The following is a 24,452-nucleotide window of genomic DNA, read 5'->3' as shown; positions in this document are numbered from 1 at the left end:
ATTTTCTACCCACTTTGCTCTGTAAAACTTTGTGTTCGCTTTAATTTTATTACACATAATCTGAATCGGAATGGCTTTGCGTGCAGCTTATTTTTGCGAATGTAGAAAAGCATTTTAAAGGAGTTCCTTTGCAAACCTGAAGCTTGTAAAAATGTAAAATTGTCGGAAGAACATTTGCAATTCCTACATACAAAAATGTTCTCAGAACGGTCAAAGAGGTTTTTGGTACAGTCATTTAATTAAAGGGTGATTGAAGATCCTCAATTATTTGGTAAACTGATAATTTTTTCAAGGAAATCTTATGCGTGAATACACGTATGTTTTTATATAAATATAAATGTATACATTCCTTAAGTTTTTTTTTTTTTTCGAGCTGCCAAATTTGTAAAATATAATTAACAATTTTACTGGAACGGAAGTATTACACAGAGTATCTAAACTATTGATAGTACTAATCTATGATTAAGGGTATTTGTTTTGCTTTTATTAAAGCCGAGATTTTGTAGATTTCACATAAATATTGTTGCATTATGTCAGAACTCTGATTGGTCAACTTACATTCAAAAGAACTTGGCTTGCGACGTAAAAATTATTCACGTATTATTCAAACGTTGTATAGATCAGTATCGAAAAAGAGAAGTTTGTAAGTACTGATACCTAAATACGAAGAATAGGGTTTGAGCTTACGTATTCACATTGTGATTAATCATCATCATTCTTACCACTTTCATGAATAAATTTCTACAATCGAGAGAGTCCAGCAAGTGAAATAAGAATCTTAAAAATATTCGAGCGAGCGATGAAAAATTATGAACGGCTGGTTTAAATTCCCAGCAACAGTTGAAGAATTTATAGGTTGTATTGAACACGCCATATTTCAAAGAATTTCCAAGAGCAAGTATTTCCTAAAATTCTCTCATCTATCAAAAATTCCTCGTCTTATTACCAAACGAAATAATTCATTGACATCTTCCAGTTTCCCTAGACAAAAAGCCACTCTGAAGTTGGGCACAATTTCCACAGTTGTCAAGCTGATTGCAGGTGGCGCACAATCATTGGTCCACTTTGCCGTGAAATTCCGGTATTCCAAAATCCAAAAAGTATTTTGTTTGGACGATTGAAGAATTTAAACAGATTAATTTGCCATGCTGCTTTTCTCCAAGTGACGAAAAAAGATCTTCAATAAAGGAAAATTAATTTCACGTAATATTGTATGCTTGAATTTGAATTTTGAACCAACGATTGTGCTGCCACCAAGCTTTAAGAGTTGGCAGTGTGGTTCCCCAATGAATTAAACAATTTAAGGAGATTCTTCAAGTTCACCTTACTTTCGTTGTCTTTTTGTGGACAACTTGAAGGCAGCGATTTCTAGGAACGATATCGCGACAAGAAGCTCCTGCCTGTCACTCGCATTCCCGTTAAAGTAAGTAAAAGGGAAAAAGCAGTTTGAGAAATTATTGCATCGAGTTGGTATTTCGTTAGATTGATGAGGAAATTGACAAAAAAATGACTATCTGATCTGAAGATGAGAATCTGTATCAAATCTTATGATATAATCGTAACATGTATTCAACTACACGAGCTTGGGCTATGTTTGTACCTTGTCACCACGCTGATAAAGGTAATGACCGTCATTTTGAACAATATTCACAGAACTACCTTGAACGGAGAACCCTCTTCATCACCACTAACAGTGTTTAAACGAATTAAGGCCCCGATGTCACATTGTGACATATGTTTTAGCCAGAATGATAACGGTGCTGTTGGAATCCATGTATGATTTATTGTACGTTTAATATTTATTGCATTACTAGCGATATGCTAATAAAATATGACCTTAATCAACTGTACATACCACAAGCAGATTTATTTCATTCGACAAATAGACTTACATTTTTTTGCTTTGCACCCGTGTCTACATTTTACGTACATATTAATAATAATATTCAGTAGACGTATCATGAAATTATATTCCTTGGTAATACGTGTATTTTTTTACCTATCTCATACGTATTACGAGAAAAATGGTATGTTTCGTGTATTTCAGTCTGCATGGTGACCTATCATACTCATATAGTCATATCCAAAATTTACGATACTTAATATAGTTTTATTAGACGGCGAAAAATTCTTAGTTGTGGTAACTATGTACGGTCCCTAACTATTTTCATTTTTTGTTTTAACCGAAAAATATGTTTCTGGGTACAAAATGAAAATTAGTTTTGTACCTGTAAATAGAAAATCAAGGGTGGGTTTTATTCTTTTCGATTATAGTCATTCGTATCATATCTTCTGTAACTACGATAATTAGATGTTGATGACACAATAAATTGATATTGTAGCCCCGATGAACTAAAACATGTTGCAGTAGCCAGAAAATCCAGTATTGATAACTACTATCACAATGAAGGGGTGGTACTTGTACCAATTTTTTTTCTAATCCCAATAATATCTAAACCGTTATTGTAACGATACACTCATCTTAATGATATTTTCTAGTAATTATACAAGTGATATTTATCACAGTTCACTGGTATATTTTTGACACAAACGGCTGTTTCTTGAGATGAAACATAAACTCATTGATTAGGTGGGAGTGGTTCGGTATCACGACCGAAGTCTATACCGTCGAGGTGAGGAAAATTATATGTTTTTTCCTCAGGGCGGACTTTGGTTCCCGTTTTGCACTGCCAGGCTTCTCCAAGGGCTTCGTTGTTGGCGGCAGTTATCGCAATCCGTAGTCGGCTTGGCAAGTTTTCGTCTTCGTAGAACGATCTGAAGGATGTTGTGAGAGGCTTCTTTGTGCAATGCATCTGTAAATATTGGAACAACAATTACGAGCAGTCAAGTGGTAGGCTTAACAATGAAAAGCGTAGTGCGTATCAGTCGAAAATGATCTATGATCTTTGCTCTTTACCAACTGCTCGGTTCCTCTGTCAGCACGTACTGTGATTTCTCTATGAGAATACAGTATTCAGCATCCGTTGGAGCTTAACCATTTCCCGTTAGACTAACTTAGACGTTTAACATACAACGAACAGCGAACACATGCATAAAAAAAAAGTATCACAAGTGTCAATTAGGTAGGCACCTGAGCATAGGCCAAGAAAAATTGTTGTATCTCGTTGGATTCCGAGTTCGAAAGCCAGGGCAATGGTATTTTAGCTTCCGCGGGTAAGTTTAACATCGTATCGTAGGCGAGTCGCAGGCCGGCGTCGTCTGAGAATCTCTCATTGAGACTGAGGTCGGATATCTGCAAATTCAGTCAATTCCAGACAGTTTATTCTGGTTTTATTTATGAGATTAAAAATTGGGGTTACAATGACAAAATACATGATGTTTTGAATTATGACATTTTACTTATTACATGCGTAATGACACTCGTTTGACCAAATCAACAGTCCAGCGAAATTGAATTGAATTCTACAAGGCACTCGCTTAGGGCATCCGAGCAAAATTATAATTATTGAGCGTACTGAAAAAATCAATTCTATCCATTTACTCGTGCCGGCGAGTTATAGAACATTTACAGTATGCGTCCGATGTGAATTCGATAAAGACTTTAACGAACGACTTGTTACATAAAACTGATTTGGTACAATTTTTTGAAATCATCCACAACTTTAGCAATTAGTCAGTCGGGATTTATCATACTTTATTGACGATTTACCAGAGTCATTCAAACTTTGCTCAGAGAATACATTTTGAGAAATGCAAAAAAAATTATTTTACTACGTCCCCATATTTGATTTGTCTAACTAATGAATAAAACGGACAATGCTGAACGTCTGTGGCTTACGCTGTAATGAATATTTTGAGAAGTCGATGGCAGGAAGATGGAGTCCATTTTTCCCCTCAAATTTTGGTAATGGTTTTTGTAGTCGTTTCTGTAAGCTATATCATCCTCCGTGTTAGAGCAGAAAACAGGCGCCACTTTCCTACTTTTCCAACCGTTCAGGTAATGTATGCCTGAAAAGAGATTAATAACTGTCTCAATATCTCCTATGTATATCGTCATATGTATTCTCTCAGCTTTCATCAAATCTGAGTTGTCTGTCTGATCTCTCGCGACACAGTTCGCACATATCTCGCTCAAATAAAGTATATCTTTTATTGTGTATTAATCATCGACTATCTTCAATCATGATGCCGATTCACTCGCTCTTGTCTTCTGTCACTAATTCACGGATCCCACGTCAATGATCTAGCTATCTTTGTAAACATTAATATTTTCGGGAATGCCGAGATTTTCGGGAATCCGACCCGAAACTGATAGATTTTTCCCGATCAGAGCTGAAGAATTCTGGTATCCGCACGTCCCTACTCGAGGCATTATTATACATAATTACCGTTATTGTATGAATAATTAAAAAACAATAGCGTAAAGGTTGCACGATCCAGCTTTCGGCAAATATAAGTTTCAATTTAGCTTCCCCCTGCCCAATTTCCCATCACATTTCAGTCAAGTATACTGAAAAAATTTATAGTTTTGGCAAATATGAAATAACTAAAAAATCTGATGCACTCCCGGTCCTTCAATGTTCTATTGTTATACTAACTATAAAAAATGTAGTAACATCAGGTATTATCATCTACATCGCCAACGATAATCATACAGTTACGTTGACTAAACGGTTTTACTACGAAACTTCTTTGGCATAATTTATTTGCTGTGATTGCCATATCAAATTTACTCGCTCGTATTACAAAATTACATATTTTGATACTACATTAGGATGCTCGTAAGGATTGTTACGTCTGGCAAAACCAATCATAATATATCGTTATGTCGATTACTGTTGTTGTCATCCGGTCACAAGTGATGGGGTGGTTATGGTGTTCTTCCGCCCAAGAATTGAACTCGTTACGTGGATAAGTTTAACATTTGTATGTAGGGTGTCCCAAAATTCGCGCAAGATTTAAATTTCGCGAAATTTGTGCGGTAAAGTGTTGCCACCAAAAATCAAAATACAGCGTGACAGCTGACAGTTCGGGGTTATTAAAAATAGGGCGATACTCGAAATAAAAACGCGTTCTCATTGTTAAGCAATAATTTAAAAATAATGAAGGCTTGACAACGACAGTTTGCAATTTTTGCACAAAATCTGGTCGGAATAGTGATTTAAGTTCATCAAATGTGAGGAGATTAATTAAAAATGTAGATCGACTGGATCAATTAGTCATCTTAAACACTCTGGCTGTCGTTGAAGGACTCGTACCTTTGAGGAAGAAATTGAGCGCTGTGTCAGCGAAATTCAGCCATACTTACGCAAAACGGTAATGCAGAAAAATTTCAAAAAAAGAGCGCGTATGTGCCAGCAATGCTATTGCATACACAACTCTGTTCTGTATACTTTATGGATCAATAAAAAATCGACTATTTGTCACTATAAAGCAGGGTTTTCCACCAAAATTACTCCTTGCGCGAGTTTTGAGACACCTTATATAGTTGTCAGGAGCATATGCGATAGATTTAATAACTAAACACGAGCATGTAATCTTTTGGAGTAGTTCTAATCCACAAATAAAATTCAAATATGTAGCCTGATTACGGCCATTAGGCACATCTTTCTGACACGTCAATTACTTACAATTGATCGCAAATCGGGAAAAGCTAATTTTTATCTTAAATCCCGAAAAAACGCCGTACGCACAATTTTGTTCGGGACGCCAACCCGTGGACTTACAGAGATAGACTGCGCGCTCTGTTCACCAAGCTGAAGCCGTAAGCCGTATTCAGAGAGTGAGAGAGAGAGGGGGAGCGAGAGTTGGCCCTATCACTCTAACCGGTGACTCGGGTCGAAGTACAACAAAAAGAAAGGTGGTAGAAATCTATAGAAACGACTCTGAAGCTATCCCCGTTGAAAGAATCCGACTATCTTTGCAAACAGAAAAGTTAGCTTTCCTAAAAATCAAAGAAACGACTCCATGTTTTGTTGAGTCAAAGTATAAATGAAAAAAATGGTGATACAAGCGGGCACCAACGAAGTACAATTGATATTAGTTTTTCAAATGTTTTTTTCCACAGTCGTGTGACAGATTCACATAGGTCTTAAGCGGCCCCGTAACACCGCACAGTCTATCTCCATAAGCCTGTGTTCGAATCTGGGACTCCACGGATGACTATATTCTTTAATGACGACAGAACATTTAGTTAAAACAATGTCAATTAACCGCAGGTACATCCTTCTTTACGCGGATCGGTCGCGATTTATTTTCATAAAATGATGATCGAACGAACAATTTTCCAATAAAACGATTTGGTTTATTAAACGATACTCATCTCTACGTATATGAAAAGGAGACTTACATAATTTCCATAATTATGGCATCTATTTTCATATTGAATCGAACTCAAGCGCCGTTCGCGTAACTCGTTCGCGCTGGTTCGTTCAACTACAGAGAATCGTTAACGTTTTCGTTGCGTGTGAAATTACAGTATGGTTAACTGTTCATACACATGGTGGGTTATACGTGTTAAAGCAACTATGCGTTATTTTCATGACAATCACACCGAACGTTATACTTACAACGCAGCGCCATGCGTGAAACCAACGGTAACTTCATAGCAGTCGCTACCAACGAAGAACACAGTTGCCATAAATGATTTCTTTCGCTATATTCTTGAAGTTGATATCGTCATTCAATTATCTAGTGTTGCAGCGAGGGAAGTTGTATTTAATATTTCCCCCAACTACAGTCGTTCTATGTACACATAGGTATATCACGTAGTTGTTTTGACTCTAGCATTTTTTTAGTGTACTCATGACGCGTCACGTACCTGTGAAGTCAAAATGATGAGCAATTTCATTGGCGATAAGCGTTCCAAGAGTAGCTAGCCCCAAATGCTGCGTTGAGGTGGTGTAGGAACGGTCCAAAAAGCGCCAATCTACAGCTCCGAACGGTATAATTATTTTCTCGAGCTCGTATATAGATGAAGTCGACGCGTCGTACGGTTGGGCGAAGTACGTCCATCTGTGAATCGAAAATCGACTTTCAGACCAATGCGGACCGATCGGGACAATTTATATTCCCTGCGAAACTGATCATCGATTTCGTATCGCGGGGACCGTAAAAATGATCGTCAACCAAGCAAACGCATACATTTCTTCGCTTGGCCGTTTATCCAGCATCTGGTACATGGACGTTCTGTACATCTTCCGCAGCGCCATTGTGTCGTTGAAAAAATCGCCTGTGAGTTCGATCTGTGAAGAAAATATAACGTCTGTGGTTTAAACAATCCGTTCTAGCCCGCAATCCGAAGGAAGGTGTCTGCGGTTTGATGTTGCGTACCTCATTGTCGTTTGATTTATGATAATCGGTTCGGTGGGCGGGTGTCACGATTGAGAGTCTTGCGATTTTCTTCAAAATTGCCTCTTTGCTCTTCTTCCCAATCCACTTCTGTTTCGACACATTCGACTCCAATGTATTCCTTAATTTTTCAAACATTTCGGTCACCTGAAGCCACAACAACAATCGTGGTTCACAATCAGATCGATGCATCGTGAATTATATACTTGGAACGTCGCAGAATTCGAAGGCTTTATTCGCTTACCGTTCTGTTCATGACCTTGAGTTCCTCGCTTTTGAATGATGACATGTATAAACTGGATGCATGCGTCTTCATCAGGTTAGTTGCTAGTCGCTTGCAGTAATTTTCGACATCGTGGCGCGGAGCAACAAACTGCGAGAAAAAAAACCAATTCCGGAAATTGTACTAAATAAGTTGGTTTCAAGTCCAAACTAATATTACATCGCGTTTCTAATTACTTAAGGTCGTAGGCTTAAAATTAGACGAGCTTTTAGTGTTCGTGAAGAGGAAAGGTGGTATAAATTTTTGAACTTCCCGTTTCCTTGTTCTCAGATAAGAAAGGAAGTAATTGGAATTACCCCGAAAACAAAAAATTGAGTTTTCAATAGATCTCGACTTTACGAGATATAGAGAAAGACATGCAACCATTTTCGGATGGACGTACATATGTGTGGATGTATGTTTTTATGTATGCATCTGTGTGATCAGTTATTTCGTCCGACGATATCTCGAGAGCGAGTTACCGGATTTCAATTAGTTTGGCCCAGTCGACGCGGCTTCTCCAAACTTCGAGCTAATTAAATTTTGGCTTTGATCGTTTTACTAGTCGGATTGTTTAAGTAAGAAAATTCCAAAATATAAAATACAAATGATGTCTCGAAAATGAATAAATAGATTCTATTGAAAATTGGTACCGTAAGGTTTGTTGGGTGGCTGATCACGAATCTGAGGTCAGATTTACGAAATCCAAAATTGTGGAACCAATATGGTAGAAAAAAATCTAGAAATATTCGGATTTCGGTAGAAATTAGTAGGTGGAGATCTTTTGGGTCATTGATAACGAATCCGAGCTCAGACTTCCAAAATTTGTGACGGTGGATCCGTTATAGTGGTTAAAAATAAAAAATCGTCATATTTTCATGTAATGGTATCTGAGGTCTTTTAAATCGTTAATCACAAATCTGAATATGTAGTTAGAAATTCGAACTGGATATTACTATTTTTTTTTCTGTGAACTTGGAACCTGCAGTGTGAGGACGGAAAGTTCGAGGGCTTATTTTTAAATATTAAATTAGATTAAATTATAGGCTTATTTATAAAGCCGCTTATTTTTCGTTATAATTCGGCGAAATTTGAAGAGTATTATCAAAAATGTTGATATTGAAAAATTGATAAGTTATTGACAAATGGTCGTAAGAGCTGGTGCACAGGACTATTGGCCCGTTCTGAAAGGACGAATAATGCGAACCAATCACAGTAGTCCATAAGCGATATTATGTAAATGAATAGATCGAATTATGTTGAGAAGTTTTCATAATGGTTTCACTAAAAATGTTTAATAAGCATATTTACTTATATGAATATATTATTCATAAAAACAAAGCGATAAAGGTAACAACAAATTATTGTCTGGTGGATCTACTACACAGCACACTCTATTGGCCTATAGACAACCTTTTGCTTTCGAGTTTTCGGATCATTGACTCTAACTTGTTCATGGATTTGTTCATAATTTTTGTCGGAATCAGTGAAAAAACACGAGGTGACCCTTCGTTCGAAAAATCACATTTTGGCGCTTATGACTTCAAGCTATCAAACACGAGATAATAGTTTTGAATCATCACGATACAGACTCTTCACCCCAAGCATTTCGATCTCCAACGGCCCCTCATCAAATGACGAAACTTACCTCGTGATAGACATCGTGAGCGTAAATTGCGAGGAGAGCATCATTTATCCACGTTTCGTCACCAATCTGATGGCTTCGAAAGGCGACATTCTTTACAGCTCGAGTAAGGTCTTCAGGAAGATAACCATGCCAGAGTTTTCTTTCCACATTTGCTCGAGGTGGTAGTAGTTTCTTGAAATCAAGCTACAAGAGTAACGATGTTTGATGAAATTCTTCGATATATCATCGGATTCTTATTTTTTTCCTCTGCTGCAATGTGTAGAATTCTCTGTAATTTACTTACGAATGGCGATTGATCACGTGCCAATCTGACAGAGAGGTCACCCTTCAGGTTATAATTCTTGGTTGCGTAGGCCTTACGGATTTCATCTTCATCCATCTCCTGCAATGCAGAATCACCGTTATAGATGACATATTATAGACGATCATTGCACACGTATGGAATCAAAAAATGAGATACATGCCGGCACAAGGAAAAGTTCAATCAGCTTCTCAACGTCAACCCCGATTCGCTCCGATCGATCATAATCCGTTCCGAAAATTTTTTTCACGCTATCTTTGATGGACGTTGTAAAGGTGCCGAAGTAGTTCTGTCAACAAAGTTTACTTCAAGGGTTAAATTTACTGTTACAGGTAATATAATTACCAGTCATTCCAGTATCGCATGTACGTATAAGATAAGTAATCGTGCTATTGTATTGTATTATGTAAAAACCAGGTATCGAAGGCATACTTAATCTCACCTTGCACTCTTTGTAAGTTCCGTAGACTTCTGTCAAATTCACTTCCGGTCCGTTTCTCACCGATTCCTGCTGTTTATAGCATTCCTCTGCTCTTTTATTCGTGTAGGGGTCAGTTTTGCTCATCAGTGGCCCAATTTTCCAGGTAAACTGAATTGTTTCTGGCTCTGTGTCACAATTCCCTTCGTTTACAGCGAGGTCTGGAGTAATGTCGAATAAGAGGGCGCTGCGAATCAGACCTCATGCTTACTCGACAGGTTTTAGATTTTTTTCTAACAACGAAACTTGCATTCCATCCGCGATTGCGTTGACTTGTAGTCAGAAGTGACTCGAGAATTCAAATGTTATAACTTTAATGCGTTTCGGATGTAACTGTACGACCATTAGGGTGGTTAAAAAAAAACCTTTTCTGCTCTTACCCCCTCAAATGTTAGTGCTTGATAGAAAAAAGTCCTCCCAACAGATGAGCTCTCCAGCTTAAGTCGGGTGGGGGTCAAAATTCTCGTTCTCAAAAGAAAAAAAAAAAAATGTTAGTATACATTTATTTATACATTTTTGCGTTCTCAATTTTTATCCTTCTACAAGTCGTCTTTTCGTATTTTTGGTCTTTCTACGTTTTTAACTGTCGGCAGTTTAATTTTCGGGATTTCGTCCCGTCGACTTTTTAGTCTTTCGCATTTTTGCACCCCACCCCTCAAATTTAACAGGTCATTCATTTAACATGGGAAGTAAACACTGAAAGAGCGACAAACACTAACATCTGAAGTGGTAAGAGCGGACAAAATTTTTTTTTTTTAACCACCCTGATGAGCATGCATGTGAAAAGTGCCTTTACCTCGATTTTATCACACCTTCGGTCACGTATTTTCAGCTAGAGTAATACCAAATTATTTCAAATTCTGAACATTCATTGACCGTAGTTTGATAGCAATCTTTAATAAACACAGGAAAAGCATATTTTTTCGCGAAAAGTTCAAGTTTAATACAGTACATGAGATGATTCATATATCATGAACATGTTGTGTCGATGTGTTTGCAATACAGGGCTACCATTTGAGTCCCGCAATAATCCTACAGGAATTGGGTTTTAGTGGAATCGTCTGGATTTTTGATATGTTATAGATCTTGGCATTCTGAACAAAAGCCTTCACAGGCACGGCCCTTTCCTATGAATAGTTTCCAAGCTAGATACCACCGAACCTTACAATGTTCATTCTATTCCCACTTTCCTTTGTGCAAGACAAACAACGAAAAGAAAATTATTTCTAATAAATAAAACTGAGGCATGTAACCGGACATGACCACCTCAAGTCTATAGACTCATCCCCTCCTGCAACCTCAATGATCTTACCTGTAGACGACGTTACCTGGCGGGACCTGGTGTAAAAAAGTGTTTTTGGTTCTCCGATGGAAGAATGAAGATAATAAAGTGCCGTATATATATGTATATGTATATCGCATATACTAGACCGGTTCAAAAAAAATTTACGAAGCTTTTATTCCAAGTCACACGTTTCATAGTTGTAGGAAGCGGAAATAAGATGCCAGTGAAAATTTGAGCCCTTGATGTTGACATTTAGTGGTTCATGAACGCCATTTTTCATTTTCCATTCGATTAATAATCGAAAATGGTTTTAGTTTAATTCTGAAATTTGTAGCTCAGTAACGAGGTGATGTACATAAATGTCCGATAAATATTTTTGTAGTGAATTCAACGCTCTGCAATAATGGTCTCTTATAATTTTTTACGAAAAATGCACTTTATGACTCGTATCATCTCCCAAACCACTTCATAAAGTACGGTAAAAAAAATGTATGTCGCTTTGTGACCTAAAAGAAACCCGCAACATTATTGTAATAGATATGCGTGCTATAATAGGGTACAATATTTGCGTTTTTTATGTCAAAGTTTACCACTTGACCCTTTCAAAACTGAATTGAATCTATCGCTGGAATAAAATTTGCTTAGGCGTGTATCGATTCCCTATCTTTCACATGAGCTTTCTAATCTTTGTCAGAATTTTCCTTAACCTGTATTAAAAGCTAAACGTGGGTCCATTCTAATGGATACGAAGTGTTCATTGGCAAGATTTGAAGAAAATTTAAATTTAATATTCCTATCACTACTTTTATTATATAATTTGTGATGTTGGGAAAATTGTTAATTAAGCGATTGGATAATTCGAAAACATATTGATGATTCGGAAAAAATATTGAAGTAGGAAAAATGATAAACAATCGATTGAAATAATGTGTCCAACCCGAGAGCTTATTACTTTTAATTATAATCCTTGAATAGCATTTATTTCTTTACAAGTGCGTTCTGCATGTTAAATAAATATCGTTACATGTTTTTCTTACGTGCACATATGATGACCACTAGGGTGTGCCGAAAAAAAATAATTATTTTCCCAAACGCGCATCAAAATTCTGGTAGAGCATCTCAAATAGAATATCTCAGCCAAACATGAGCTCTTAATATGGATATTTAGAGACGCCTATTTTATTATTTCCAATTTCCATTTGAATAACACTTATTGTTAGAAAAATAGGAGGATTTTCAATTTATTTTCTCGTAAACGGCTCGACTTATAAACTACGTAAATACAGATTCTTATGGGAAATTTCACACTATATTAAAAGTTCTGAGATAGAATTTTCCTCACTTTAACTGATCAGAAGATATTCAAGATGACTCAATGTTTACAGACGAATATATCTTAATTGGTTAGAGTTAGGAAAATTTTATCTCAGTACTTTTTTATAGAGCGTGAAATTTCCTTTAAGAATCTGCGTTTAGATAGTTTATAATAGTTTACAAAAGAAAAACAAAATTCCGATTTTTTTACGTGTTATTTAAATACAAAATGGAAAAAATTAAATAGGCACCTCTAAATATCAATATTTTGAGCTCATATTTGGTCGAGATATTCTATTTCAGATGATTCACTGAAATTTTGTTGCGTGTTTGAAAAAAATAATTTCTGGCACTCCCTAATGACCATATATGTATAATAAATCTTTTTTTTCTCATAACAGAATCTTTGCATTAATTGTTGCCAACCTTATCTATTTTTTCATAACGTTTAAGGCTATCCTGGAAGCATAAATGTTTTTTCCAGAAAGAGAGTTGACATTAAATAGCCTACAAAAGTAGAAATAAAAACAAAAGCCACACGCATCTCTTTTTTTAACTATTGAAGCTGCACTTTTTCGACTAGAAAACATGCTCAAATGAAGGGATAGTCTTCAATATGTTGTTTTTCAAATAGTTATTGGAAATGTTGTCAAAACCCATCCTTTACAAAAATCTCTGTTGAAAGAAGCATTTGTTCTGAATTTTCAAAATGCACAACCACTGCAATGGTCAAGGGTTCTGAAAGGGTCAAGCTGCTATTTAAGTCGAATGAAAATACTCTTATCACTCTGAAATCATCTTGGATGAAACGTTTCAAACAGGGAAAAATACGATTATATTTACGATCGTAAGAGATAAGAAATTTTTGGGTCAGAAATATTTTGTTACGGCTATTAGTAGGCGTGATGGAATTAAAAAAGAATCTGCCGTGAAATCTTTTTTTTTCGCGATACTTTTCATCGTCATGAGAATGGAGAGTCTGTCGGGCTGTTCGAAAATCTGCCGTGATGATCGCAAAAACGGCTAAACGAAAAATCTGAAACTGCCGAGACTTGACAATGAAATGAAAAAGTATTGAAAGAAAATTTAGAAGAATAAAAAATTTTCTACGGAACAAAAAATTCATACATTTTTTTTTCAATAAAAATATAAACTTGGAAAAACATAAAGTAATTTAATGAAGAAGAAAAAGTATAAGTTTGTCGGTTAAACATTAAAAAGCGATTAATTTCCGGTAGAACCGAAAGTTCAAATTGAAAGGGATATGGAAATTTTTCATGGCAATCATTTAGGCTGTGAAGATCTGTAATTTATAGATTTTTTTATCGAGCTGTTTTCGAAATCATTGCGGAACTTTTTCGGACAGACCAACAGGCCGGCAGACCGACCGACACTTCTATAAAAACCTGTTTTTCGAATTGTAGAGGATCGAAAACGTAAAGATTCCTTAACATTAGCAAACGTGATATTCGACTGAAACTAATACTTCTCTTACATCAGGAGAGGTGTTGAAAAGTAATAATATTTTATGATACTATTGTATGACATTCTTTAGATGAGAAAAAGAACACTTCAATTTTTCTTAGCGTACTTTATGAAACAGTTTGGGAGATCATAGGACTAAAAATACAATTGTCGTAAAAACATGCCATTTTTCACCAATGGAAAAAGAACGGGCAACGCTATCGTATCCAGCGCACCAAAATATGTCGGAATTACACTAACTCATTCATTTACGATTTTCTCGCAAAAATTTGATAACACTGAGATGATATTATTACTTTAGCATTTAGACTGAGAAATATTTTTTATAATCAGGTATAGCAACCACCGTGATGGATGCATTTATCGCGGAGTGATTGTCAGAATTCTGTAATAAAAATTAGTCATGTATGCACCAACATGACGAGTGCTTTGCCAATTTCGTATAAATCTCGTAAACTCTTCAAGATTTGGAAACATACTTTCGAACGATTAAAAAGATTTCGTGTGTTTTTTTACGTCTAAAGCTAACATTTTTCATTGACACGACGTGGCGTCAATAGCCTAATAATCCAAACCAAGGTCTACTTACATACCTATGCTTGATTCATAAATGACTACGGCGTTCTTCTTATTGCTTGCCTTTTAAACGATATATTTCACACCTGTGATCAAGCGGGCAAAGATTAGCCAGTACAAGTACTAATGGTAAGCTCACCTGTTCCGTTCGAGAAGTCTCTGAAGCGTATCGCGGAATTTAGGTTGGGTATCATCCTTCCCAATGTTATCCGTGTAATTAAAACGTCCGATTTCTTGTACAGCTCGTCGAACTACAACGTGATGAAAACAATGCCTATTACTAAGTACAAAAGTACCTGCCGTCCATTTGATTCGGTCCAGTAAGGTTTCAATTGCCTACCGTTTGCCAATCTTTCAGACTGATTGGTTGTCTTTTCGTAATTCAGGCAGCTTTCGTAATAGTCGAGAAAGGACTGTTCGTCACTTCGGCGTTTTTGAGCCTCGGCTAGAAAATGGAAGACAACAAAAACAGTTGATAACGTTAACACAGAAACGTGTGTACTGCACACTGCAGCCCTATCCAGAAGTTTCAGTATACCACCCAAAACTACAAGCCTGATCTACCGAGCACGTTTTTCGGTTCAATAGTAGTGTAATTTTGGGCGCATTAAATTAATGCAATTGATCGAGTTGCACGCCCGTTGGTCTTTTCCTTTGCAACTAGGTATCGCCGATTGGCGATGAAATACAAAACTACTTCCACTAAAGGAATTTTTCAGACTCTACATCGACTTATGTTCGTTAAATGTGTGGACGAAAAATCCATACGACTGGCCTCGACTCGTGTCATTGCAAGCTTCGTATCGAGAACTTATTAGATGTCTCATGATATTGCATTGTAATCTTGCATCTATCGTGGAACAGTCATACATCGACATGTTACATTTTTAGACAGTTTATTATTTTCGATTATTGTGACACAGCCAGACACAACGATTTTCCGCGTCAATGAAGTAGATCAAACCTGTACCAATACAGTGAAAAAATCCTATCGAATTATGCTTCATTTGAGTGCACGTCGGATGATTGACTCAGAATATCGTTTTTGTCGTGTTATGTTTGAGTTCCGTTCTCATGGTAAACTTGTATAATAACGTGAGATTATTTACTGAAAATTCGTTGCATTGCTTGTTCTGCGAGGTCATTTTCTGTCATCAGCTGGTTATCTTCGAACTCTCCACAAGCGTATTCATAAAAATCATCACATGCATCAGAGGAATGGTTCATGTAGGAAAGAATTCGACTCGTTGTGCCTTTGGCCATTTTTGACATAACTTCAGATGACGTCACAGGTTGCATGTGATTTCTGAAAGTATCAGTTGTTGTACATGAGGTAACACAATCGAGGAACTACAAGACAAAGTTTCATAAAGTAAGCTAGTTAGATGATCACGAATTCTCTAAGCGGCTACGCTTTATACAATCAACGAACGTTCATGATGAATACATGAGGTAACTCACGTTAGAGGTGAAGTGTCCGGTGTTTCAGTAGTCGTAGTCTCCTGTTTAGATTCGCCGCCTGCCCTGTTAACAAGAGATGGAGTAAGTAAGCGAGTTAGCTAATCAGGAATTCTCTAAACGACTATGTTTTATACTATCAACGAACGTTGATGATGAACAAATGAGGTAACTCACGTCAAAGGTAAAGTGGCCGGTGTTTCAGTAGTCGTAGTCTCCTGACTAGATTCGCCGCCTGCCCTGTTAACAAGAGATGGAGTGAGTAAGCAAGTTAGCTAATCAGGAATTCTCCAAACGACTATGTTTTATACTATCAACGAACTTTGATTATGAACAAATAAGGTAACTCACGTAGAAGATGAAGTGTCCGGTGTTTCAGTAGTCGTAGTCTCCTGTCTAGATTCGCCGCCTGCCCTGTTAACAAGAGATGGAGTGAGTAAGCGAGTTAGCTAATCAGGAATTCTTAAAACGACTATGTTTTATACTATCAACGAACGTTGATGATGAACAAAGGAGGTAACTCACGTCAAAGGTAAAGTGGCCGGTGTTTCAGTAGTCGTAGTCTCCTGACTAGATTCGCCGCCTGCCCTATTAACAGGAGATGGAGTAAGTGAGTGAGTTAGCTAATCAGAAATTCTCTAAACGACTATGTTTTATACTATCAACGAACTTTGATGATGAACAAATGAGGTAACTCACGTTAGGGGTGAAGTGTCCGGTGTATCAGTAGTCGTAGTCTCCTGTCTAGATTCGCCGCCTGCCCTGTTAACAAGAGATGGAGTAAGTAAGCGAGTTAGCTAATCAGGAATTCTCTAAACGACTATGTTTTATACCATCAACGAACTTTGATGACGAACTAATGAGGTAACTCACGTCAAAGGTGAAGTGTCCGGTGTTTCAGTAGTCGTAGTCTCCTGTCTAGATTCGCCCCATACCCTGTTAACAAGAGATGGAGTAAGTAAGCGAGTTGGCTAATCAGGAATTCTCTAAACGACTATGTTTTATACCATCAACGAACTTTGATGACGAACTGATGAGGTAACTCACGTCAAAGGTGAAGTGTCCGGTGTTTCAGTAGTCGTAGTCTCCTGTCTAGATTCGCCGCCTGCCCTGTTAACAAGAGATGGAGTAAGTAAGCGAGTTAGCTAATCAGGAATTCTCCAAACGACTATGTTTTATACTATCAACGAACTTTGATGATGAACAAATGAGGTAACTCACGTTAGGGGTGAAGTGTCCGGTGTATCAGTAGTCGTAGTCTCCTGTCTAGATTCGCCGCCTGCCCTGTTAACAAGAGATGGAGTAAGTAAGCGAGTTAGCTAATCAGGAATTCTCTGAACGACTATGTTTCATACTATCAACGAACGTTGATGATGAACAAATAAGGTAACTCACGTAAAAGGTGAAGTGTCCGGTGTTTCAGTAGTCGTAGTCTCCTGTCTAGATTCGCCGCCTGCCCTGTTAACAAGAGATGGAGTAAGTAAGCGAGTTAGCTAATCAGGAATTCTCCAAACGACTATGTTTTATACCATCAACGAACTTTGATGACGAACTAATGAGGTAACTCACGTCAAAGGTGAAGTGTCCGGTGTTTCAGTAGTCGTAGTCTCCTGTCTAGATTCGCCGCCTGCCCTGTTAACAAGAGATGGAGTAAGTAAGCGAGTTAGCTAATCAGGAATTCTCTAAACGACTATGTTTTATACCATCAACGAACTTTGATGACGAACTAATGAGGTAACTCACGTCAAAGGTGAAGTGTCCGGTGTTTCAGTAGTCGTAGTCTCCTGTCTAGATTCGCCGCCTGCCCTGTTAACAAGAGATGGAGTAAGTAAGCGAGTTAGCTAATCAGGAATTCTCTAAACGACTATGTTTCATACTATCAACGAACGTTGATGATGAACAAATAAGGTAACTCACGTAGAAGGTGAAGTGTCCGGTGTTTCAGTAGTCGTAGTCTCCTGTCTAGATTCGCCCCATACCCTGTTAACAAGAGATGGAGTAAGTAAGCGAGTTAGCTAATCAGGAATTCTCTAAACGACTATGTTTTATACCATCAACGAACTTTGATGACGAACTAATGAGGTAACTCACGTCAAAGGTGAAGTGTCCGGTGTTTCAGTAGTCGTAGTCTCCTGTCTAGATTCGCCGCCTGCCCTGTTAACAAGAGATGGAGTAAGTAAGCGAGTTAGCTAATCAGGAATTCTCTAAACGACTATGTTTCATACTATCAACGAACGTTGATGATGAACAAATGAGGTAACTCACGTTAAAGGTGAAGTGTCCGGTGTTTCAGTAGTCGTAGTCTCCTGTCTAGATTCGCCGCCTGCCCTGTTAACAAGAGATGGAGTAAGTAAGCGAGTTAGCTAATCAGGAATTCTCTAAACGACTATGTTTCATACTATCAACGAACGTTGATGATGAACAAATAAGGTAACTCACGTAGAAGGTGAAGTGTCCGGTGTTTCAGTAGTCGTAGTCTCCTGTCTAGATTCGCCGCCTGCCCTGTTAACAAGAGATGGAGTAAGTAAGCGAGTTAGCTAATCAGGAATTCTCTAAACGACTATGTTTCATACTATCAACGAACGTTGATGATGAACAAATGAGGTAACTCACGTTAAAGGTGAAGTGTCCGGTGTTTCAGTAGTCGTAGTCTCCTGACTAGATTCGCCGCCTGCCCTATTAACAGGAGATGGAGTAAGTGAGTGAGTTAGCTAATCAGGAATTCTCTAAACGACTATGTTTTATACTATCAACGAACGTTGATGATGAACAAATGAGGTAACTCACGTCAAAGGTAAAGTGGCCGGTGTTTCAGTAGTCGTAGTCTCCTGACTAGATTCGCCGCCTGCCCTGTTAACAAGAGATGGAGTGAGTAAGCGAGTTAGCTAATCAGGAATTCTCTGAACGACTATGTTTCGTACTATCAACGAACGTTGATGATGAACAAATAAGGTAACTCACGTAGAAGGTGAAGTGTCCGGTGTTTCAGTAGTCGTAGTCTCCTGTCTAGATTCGCCGCCTGCCCTGTTAACAAGAGATGGAGTAAGTAAGCGAGTTAGCTAATCAGGAATTCTCTAAACGACTATGTTTCATACTATCAACGAACGTTGATGATGAACAAATGAGGTAACTCACGTTAAAGGTGAAGTGTCCGGTGTTTCAGTAGTCGTAGTCTCCTGACTAGATTCGCCGCCTGCCCTATTAACAGGAGATGGAGTAAGTGAGTGAGTTAGCTAATCAGGAATTCTCTAAACGACTATGTTTTATACTATCAACGAACGTTGATGATGAACAAATGAGGTAACTCACGTCAAAGGTAAAGTGGCCGGTGTTTCAGTAGTCGTAGTCTCCTGACTAGATTCGCCGCCTGCCCTGTTAACAAGAGATGGAGTGAGTAAGCGAGTTAGCTAATCAGGAATTCTCTGAACGACTATGTTTCGTACTATCAACGAACGTTGATGATGAACAAATAAGGTAACTCACGTAGAAGGTGAAGTGTCCGGTGTTTCAGTAGTCGTAGTCTCCTGTCTAGATTCGCCGCCTGCCCTGTTAACAAGAGATGGAGTAAGTAAGCGAGTTAGCTAATCAGGAATTCTCTAAACGACTATGTTTCATACTATCAACGAACGTTGATGATGAACAAATAAGGTAACTCACGTAGAAGGTGAAGTGTCCGGTGTTTCAGTAGTCGTAGTCTCCTGTCTAGATTCGCCGCCTGCCCTGTTAACAAGAGATGGAGTAAGTAAGCGAGTTAGCTAATCAGGAATTCTCTAAACGACTATGTTTCATACTATCAACGAACGTTGATGATGAACAAATGAGGTAACTCACGTTAAAGGTGAAGTGTCCGGTGTTTCAGTAGTCGTAGTCTCCTGACTAGATTCGCCGCCTGCCCTATTAACAGGAGATGGAGTAAGTGAGTGAGTTAGCTAATCAGGAATTCTCTAAACGACTATGTTTTATACTATCAACGAACGTTGATGACGAACTAATGAGGTAACTCACGTCAAAGGTAAAGTGGCCGGTGTTTCAGTAGTCGTAGTCTCCTGACTAGATTCGCCGCCTGCCCTGTTAACAAGAGATGGAGTGAGTAAGCGAGTTAGCTAATCAGGAATTCTCTGAACGACTATGTTTCGTACTATCAACGAACGTTGATGATGAACAAATAAGGTAACTCACGTAGAAGGTGAAGTGTCCGGTGTTTCAGTAGTCGTAGTCTCCTGTCTAGATTCGCCGCCTGCCCTGTTAACAAGAGATGGAGTAAGTAAGCGAGTTAGCTAATCAGGAATTCTCTAAACGACTATGTTTCATACTATCAACGAACGTTGATGATGAACAAATGAGGTAACTCACGTTAAAGGTGAAGTGTCCGGTGTTTCAGTAGTCGTAGTCTCCTGTCTAGATTCGCCGCCTGCCCTGTTAACAAGAGATGGAGTAAGTAAGCGAGTTAGCTAATCAGGAATTCTCTAAACGACTATGTTTCATACTATCAACGAACGTTGATGATGAACAAATGAGGTAACTCACGTTAAAGGTGAAGTGTCCGGTGTTTCAGTAGTCGTAGTCTCCTGTCTAGATTCGCCGCCTGCCCTGTTAACAGGAGATGGAGTAAGTAAGCGAGTTAGCTAATCAGGAATTCTCTAAACGATTACGTTTTGTACTATCAACGAACTTTGATGATGAACAAATGAGGTAACTCACGTTAAAGGTAAAGTGTCCGGTGTTTCAGTAGTCGTAGTCTCCTGTGTATCAAATTTGCTGACAGGCATTTGACTTGTTCCATCATACCGTCCACGTAATTTATCCTATAATACAACCAATGTATTACATTGTGTTAATAAAATTGATTTGATCGCGATGTTTTCATAAGCATTTAACCGTTATTACGCTTGTTTCACGTGGGATCCGCTGACTGTCGTCCGGTACCGGAATTGATTACTACATAAGTTTACACGCATTCTACTAAGGTTACCTACAACTTAAATTACTAGAAGTATCAGCATCAAGATGTAACGGAGATAAACTTCGTCGTTAGTAAAACTGACAATATGAAAGGAATATATTCATTCTTATATACAATGGTTAGGTATAAGAATAAATCGTGAATACCCTTGCATATGTCTTTATATATATTCAGATATAAGAAAAGTGCCATTACTTGTTCGAAAAATAATCCTAGTACAGAAGTAAAATTCAGGGATTCCAGTATCAATTTCGAGTTTTTCAAAATTCGTGTGAAATTTACAAGCCGTGTCTTCGCTGGTGAAAATTTCTGCAACTACGAATTTCCAGGGAAATTCGGAAATTTACGTACTTTTTTTGTAGAGAATTGTTAATATGCGTAGCTTTTCATAGAAAATAGTAGACATTCATATTTTTTTGTACTGATTAAATTATAGAATGTTATAGTTTTTTTTTTTTGATAAAAATTAAATAAAATCACATTCATTCATAACAAACAAACTATGCATTTTTCGATTTTGTACAAAAACTTGCACAGTCCGAATGTCCCCAAAAATTCGTAGAAATTCCTAGAAATCATTTTTACAGACGCACTCATCTCGTCCAATATCGCGAACTGAGAGAACTATCTGTAGTTGAAAAATCAACATCTATGTATTCCAATTAGAAAATATATTGAAATTTCGTGATAACTGTAAAATCAACGTAGTTGGATCAGCTATATGGTTAATAACTATCTCCTGTATGCATGCTAAGCACACAACATCAACTGTAGAGAGTATTTGACTTAACAATAACAAACCCTCAAATCAATTATACCAATCGTCAAATCATTTACATGAATAGTGAAATATTTTTCTGCATTTTAATAATGAGATCCCTGAAATCACGTCTCTCATTGTCAGTGCGAAACATTTCGTTTCATTTCCACGACTGTAGAAAAATTATACCGTTGTACACATTCACCAGGAAGAAAACGAACATAGATTGATATCGAAAAATTATCAAACAAAATGATTTACAAAAACACGATAAAAAATAGTATCTCCGTTGTACTATGACTGTAGAAAAATAATCGGTGTTGGCGAATTGATATTTACTGCATCCTATTTATAATGCGTTTTGTACACGTCTCCAAGCTTCGGAAAATTAGATTAGGATAGATGCAAGTTTCGATGACATTAACTATTAGTACTAAAAATCTTTTTTTTCTCTTTTCCGTCTAACCATGTTTGCAGAGTTATCGTCAGTTAGCATCAGTTGAGACCAGAATCACGATAATCCGCTTATGCGTTCTCGAGACATTGTTGGACAAAAATTGATTACACACACCCAGGCGTTTGATCTGAAAATGGTCGGAAGAGATTTTCTGGTGAAACCCAATTTTTCATCGCGGTAATTACAATAGCTTCCCCACTTCATCGCAGCTTACAGGAAGTCCGAAGTTCAATGTAAAAACTGCCAAGCAATAGTCGATCGGCATAGTATAATAATATTAGATTGTGCACCAAGGAGGCAAAGTGGGTCTTTTGACACCGAGCGTAAGTTTTTAGGCCCTTCCAATCAGTTACGACTATTCCAAGGATCTCGTTACTCGGAAGATATGATCTATATCTGTTGTAACTAAAATTGCATAATTATTACTTTGCTTAGGAGTTTGAAACAAGCTGACAATAAATCGTCACCTTTGAAAAAAATGGTGACTGAACGAATGTTTCATGAATCCGAAAGAGGTCTAAAAAACGCTTGATAAACGTCTTTAAGGAATATGGTTGACTTTTATGGGAAACTTTTGAAACTCACTACTTTCGGTAACGTACATCTCCAATTCTAAACAAACAGTCAAATAGATTTGAATGAAATTTGGGAAGAGAATCAACTATTCGATCGAGATATGAGAGAACTTTTTCGAATATCACTCGAATATCAATTACAAGATGGCGGTGGCCTGATCTTGAAAAATATTTATTACTATCACAATATTATTCTAATTTTCCTAGAATGCGATAACCACGACCTCTCATATTCTATTTACCAGAATTCATTGTTACTTATTCATACCTAATCCGTTCCAAAAACTTTTACTTTATCGTTCAAATTGTTTTTACCAAATCTATCCGTTTTATCCACTGTATCGTTGCTACTACGGCATTATTCTCGTATGAAAATTTTTACCGCTCTAAAATATTCGACCATCTAACAAATCAAACTGAGCTATCAAGGACTGGGAATGCGATCATCCAGTCTTGCTTATTATGAAAAAGCAAGGATTACCTGTTTTCCTACGATATTATTATCCCTCGACGCTTCTTTACTTTTTGACACCCACAATATGCACAATGTGATAATTATGGCACAAAGTACAAGAAATAAGATCAGTTTAACGATAAAGATAGGTTTTCGTTGAACTGGAGAAGACTCCGTCCCACCTCCTTCCACAGCATTCACGTCGTACGACCCACAGGTCCGCATTTTTTCTAATTTACTTCGCCGTATTACGCCTATAAAGATTTCGTGTATATCTTTTCAAATCTCAAACTCAAAATTTCCTAATATGTTTCAAACATCTACCGTGCGCGCAGCGGTTTATTACATTGCACGGTCGGATCAGCACGGAGCTTTATATGTTTAATGGTTATCAGTATAAATATTAAAATACAGGAATGAAGAGAAATGCCTGCTCAGAGTTCCAGTGATTAAAATTAACTGACTAACTTCTGGGATTAATAAATGCTAATGGCTCTCGGTTAGGCCGGCAACCGGATGTGGTTAAGATAAACCTATTTTATCTCAAAACCGCAAGTACGGCTGTGACCATTCGACGCGATTTTCATTTCATATATGAAAGGTAAAGGAATCTGTCAGAAGAAGAAATTGAGATGTTTCACCGTCTGGTTCTGGATTGTAGGAATTACAACTAAAGTAAATTGTTTGAAAACCCTTGAACTAATAAAGAAAACCAAGTAAACATAATTTTCGCTTCGATTGCAGTTAAAATTTGTATTTCATAAAATCTAATACCATCGTAAGTAGTGATGGTAGAGATAACGATTTTACAAGATTTTATAAGTTGGCTTGTTTATTGACGACGTTCATTATATTGTTGAGAGTTAAAGAAAGATAAATTATTACGTTATTGTTACGTAGATTATTAAGCAGTCATTTATCAGCACCAGAACGATGGGACGATCCGATTTTTTGGCCAACCTTGTTTCAGATTCGGGCCAGTTCTGATTAATCAGAATAATATCTCTCGCTAGTTTTTCCGGCGTGCTGCGGATGACGTGAAAATAGTACTTTGACAATTATTATGCCTCGACTTTCTACTTATTCCTTCAAAGATCTCGAAAATTTCGAACTTGTGTCAACTAG

At 37.4% G+C, this 24,452-nt stretch overlaps 1 protein-coding gene across 1 annotated transcript; it reads right to left on the bottom strand.

Annotated features, from left to right (window-relative positions):
• Nucleotides 1-1,841: 1,841 nt before the first annotated feature.
• Nucleotides 1,842-23,756, bottom strand: LOC124219722 (uncharacterized). The gene is made up of 43 exons (XM_046627717.2): nucleotides 23,355-23,756; nucleotides 20,820-20,923; nucleotides 20,646-20,708; nucleotides 20,472-20,534; nucleotides 20,298-20,360; nucleotides 20,124-20,186; nucleotides 19,950-20,012; nucleotides 19,776-19,838; nucleotides 19,602-19,664; nucleotides 19,428-19,490; nucleotides 19,254-19,316; nucleotides 19,080-19,142; nucleotides 18,906-18,968; nucleotides 18,732-18,794; nucleotides 18,558-18,620; nucleotides 18,384-18,446; nucleotides 18,210-18,272; nucleotides 18,036-18,098; nucleotides 17,862-17,924; nucleotides 17,688-17,750; nucleotides 17,514-17,576; nucleotides 17,340-17,402; nucleotides 17,166-17,228; nucleotides 16,992-17,054; nucleotides 16,818-16,880; nucleotides 16,644-16,706; nucleotides 16,470-16,532; nucleotides 16,296-16,358; nucleotides 16,122-16,184; nucleotides 15,770-15,966; nucleotides 15,001-15,105; nucleotides 14,800-14,911; nucleotides 9,965-10,187; nucleotides 9,686-9,811; nucleotides 9,505-9,603; nucleotides 9,222-9,404; nucleotides 7,556-7,684; nucleotides 7,294-7,458; nucleotides 7,105-7,205; nucleotides 6,782-6,975; nucleotides 3,800-3,969; nucleotides 3,092-3,253; nucleotides 1,842-2,813 (listed from the first exon to the last, which is right to left on the bottom strand). Exons 1-43 carry the CDS (start codon nucleotides 23,550-23,552, stop codon nucleotides 2,580-2,582), a joined length of 4,203 nt encoding a protein of 1,400 aa, XP_046483673.1. The 5' UTR covers nucleotides 23,553-23,756; the 3' UTR covers nucleotides 1,842-2,579.
• Between the last annotated feature and the right edge of the window lie 696 nt (nucleotides 23,757-24,452).

The sequence above is a fragment of the Neodiprion pinetum genome, chromosome 5 (genome assembly GCF_021155775.2).
Source record: "Neodiprion pinetum isolate iyNeoPine1 chromosome 5, iyNeoPine1.2, whole genome shotgun sequence".
Classification (NCBI taxonomy): Eukaryota; Metazoa; Arthropoda; class Insecta; order Hymenoptera; family Diprionidae; genus Neodiprion; species Neodiprion pinetum.
Note: the sequence above shows the minus strand (reverse complement) of the source record. Positions and strands in the feature narration are given on the sequence as shown.